This window comes from Priapulus caudatus, unplaced genomic scaffold (assembly GCF_000485595.1).
Source record: "Priapulus caudatus unplaced genomic scaffold, Priapulus_caudatus-5.0.1 Scaffold1491, whole genome shotgun sequence".
NCBI lineage: Eukaryota > Metazoa > Priapulida > Priapulimorpha > Priapulimorphida > Priapulidae > Priapulus > Priapulus caudatus.
In genome coordinates, this window is record NW_014578552.1 from 73,047 (window position 1) to 76,327 (window position 3,281).

Sequence of the window (3,281 nt, forward strand, 5' to 3'; positions counted from 1 at the left end):
GTAAATTTTGCCGCAGGTGCCTTTGAAGGCAGCTGCCGATGGCACTGTCATCATCCTGTGTCTAGCATATTTTGCCAGCAGTAATTGTCGCACGGCGAGCTGCCATGGCCAGATTCTTCGCTGCTGCTGTATCGTCTGGGTCAGCAGGACCGCTCATTCAGCTACAGTGGCTGTGCTGAGTAAGGTCGATAGATGCGTTCCAGACTCCGCGCGTCTGCAAAATGGGATCGTAGTTTGTAGAGATGCCAGTTTGCATTCCCGCTAGCTAGTTGTAGTATTCGGTATTGGCAGTCCTATAAAAGGTATTAGCAAATTCAAATCTGGATTAAAGACGCACATAAATTTGTGTTAACATCAGATCAAAGAACGCTCTGATCGTTCTTGACACCTTCTTCTCTGAGTTCACATTCCATAACACATTGCTTTCGTCATACGGTTACACTAGAGCAAGTACTTCACTATAACTTGTAAGTAAGCGCGGTCAAACCATTACCGAGTTAATCAAATATACTGCGAGTAACGAATTTGTGTATAAACATAGGAACTAAAAGTAAATATCGAAATCATTGATTTTTGCTACGAATCTGACGCAGGCTTACGTTTCTATAGATGTTAAACTGAGTACTGGAAGTATAGGGTCTCGAGTCCACGCATACGTATTATGTTAAGTTAAAACTATTTACCTTCAACATCGTGTTTGTCCTGATGGCCCAGCGTTGTACACATCCATCCATTTGTAGCTGCCCAGGTTCGGATTCTCGCCAGCTCCTCACTGAAGTACCTCTACCAGTTGATGAAGTGAGGTATCTGGCTCCCTTCTGTTTCCAGTGTTGAAGAGGCGCTGATGTTCAAGCAGCAGGTAAAAATGTGCAATGCCATCAGGCCTACGTATATACCTGAGTCAAAATACTTGCTAAGGTTATAAAGAGATAACCGAGATTGGCAGAAATATATGAAACACTTTTGGTTTATTCAACACAAGAATGTGAGTTAAAACCTGATGAATTCCAAACATGTTCACATATAAAACATGAAAATATACGTGTAGAGAAAAGTAAACCCTGAAAAATGATGCATTTAAAGTTCGGGAACTTGAGTGTTCTGCCTGACATAATTGTTTGAAGGAGACATTTTTTCATCTTTTATTGCTCACAATTAACCGTTTCATTATTACTATTCTATACTCAGCACTGAATCTACTATAAGTCACGTGCAGGTAATGCCAACTTATGAAAGAGGAAGAACCATTTGTCCAAAAACATAAAACAGTGAAAATAAATATTCATTTTATTTAACAATAATTAAATGGGGTTTTAATCTGCCACGTTGAAAATAACACCTAAGCATATTTTGACTCACCTATACTCCTGTCCTCGGAGGCTGTATGTTGTCTTCAGTCCGAGCTCCATGGTCTTCCGCCACACTGCCTGGCTAAAATGAAATGCGCATCCCTTGATGCGCGCATTTGGAAATTCATTACGAATTGCCTTCCAGGCACCTGTTAGAATGTAGTGAAACACAGTTTAAGGCATACAAGAACATTTTTTTAAATTAAAACACGCATGTTAACTGACTTCCATAATATAGTTGGAATGTGATATATTTGAATTGGATTATGTGTTTTTTTAGAGGAAATAACACGTATACCCGCGTATGTACACTGCTTACTGAAAGTAGTCATCTCTCTGGTATCAGCCATGATTTCGGGTAAACACCAATAAATGTGTGTTCAATTATGTCTGGACATTTGATACTTTACACATGTTACTTGTACAATGTATATATATATGTTATTACCTTTCTCAAAGTCCATCACAAATCCCTGGACCTGTGGGACAGGAATACATTCCTTCAGCTTCTGAAACACCTGTAATTAAGGGCATTGTCATACTTTTGATATACAACAAAACTTCTATATAATATGCTTTGAAAAGCATCTTTAGTTCTAACATTCCTGTATTGATGTTATTGGCAATTAAAATGCTTTCTTATCATGCAAATATTGGTAATTTCCTTATTCCGGCCCATTTGATTCCGGCTTTTCTGACAAATAGACAAGTTCTTGAATGCTTGCAATTAACCTTATTTTTGTATTGTCTTAACATCAAGGCCATGCTGACTGACTGACCGCAGGCAGACAGACAGCCAGACAGACCACAGGCAGACACAAACAGATTTGCTGCAGGCAGACACGGACAGATAGATTGGCTGCAGACAGAGACAGACAGACAGACAGACAGACTGCAGGCAGACAGACAGATAAAAAATATTTACCGCTTCATAGTCTCTTGTTTTTCTCCTTGACATTAGGCAGAACACAAGAGGAACCTGCTTAATGCTTGCCCCTTTTCGTATAAATACGTGGATTGACCACATTTGCTGGAACGGGGCAGTGACTATCTTAAACGTGCCATCGCAAAACCACCGTTTTGCTTTTTGCAGCAGCTCCAATTGGATGGGTGATGCAAAAATGAGGTGTCGCTGATTGTCTAGACGTACATCTCCGACAAGGAAATCATTCAATTTCAAATAGTCTGTGTCTATCTATAAAATATGTAATCGTAAAAAATATTGATAAAACTAGAAACGAGCAGTTGTTGCCTTCGTTCGGGGGATACAATAACTATGTCATATGGAACCGTAGCAGACATGATAAAAATTCTGTTATCATTATATCGGTATATTGTATATACCGATAACAGATATATTACTGTGGAAATCTGGCATCTTTGTCATGATGTTGATGATTTTTGGTCAATATTAGTATTCACATGTTTTAATCCATATCTGTGTAATAAATTATTCTGAATTATACTTACTTCAAAGTCAAGCGCCCGAGGTTCTGTCGGTCTGAGGTCTGCTCGGGCCTTGTTCGCCATGCGCTTTAAATTTTCCAATTTAGGTAGTTCGTGGCCTCCCGGTTCATGGTGAGCTAGCATAACGTCCTCGACAATGCGCCGGGCAGGGCAGTGCACGGCTTCTAGTGAAGTAAGTTTAACCTGAAAAAAACAAGGTATTTTTACTGCAAAGGACTAGATAAATATAATATGTAGAGCAAGTCTGTATATATATATACTAGCGGGATACCCGGCGTTGCCCGGGGAAATCAGTAGGCCTACGAACTGAGGCAACAACAAAAAATGTTTGTTTCCGGTTACCCGACCGACCCTAAAAATTTTTGACCACTTCTAAAAATGAAAATCAACAAGTGCATCGATTGGACCTTTAAAGGAACAGTAGCCTCTAGGTTCTAGGGTTATTTTCAGCTAATTTAGGTTATA

At 39.5% G+C, this 3,281-nt stretch overlaps 1 protein-coding gene across 1 annotated transcript in view; it reads right to left on the bottom strand.

Annotated features, from left to right (window-relative positions):
- Nucleotides 1–769: 769 nt before the first annotated feature.
- LOC106816805 overlaps nucleotides 770–3,281 on the bottom strand; it is a gene marked incomplete at its 5' end in the record, with an annotated part of 4,123 nt that continues 1,611 nt past the window's right edge. Inside the window, 5 exon segments of the mRNA XM_014821430.1 lie at nucleotides 770–896; nucleotides 1,360–1,498; nucleotides 1,798–1,867; nucleotides 2,275–2,544; nucleotides 2,820–2,999. Coding sequence (XP_014676916.1) covers nucleotides 770–896; nucleotides 1,360–1,498; nucleotides 1,798–1,867; nucleotides 2,275–2,544; nucleotides 2,820–2,999 — 786 coding nt within the window.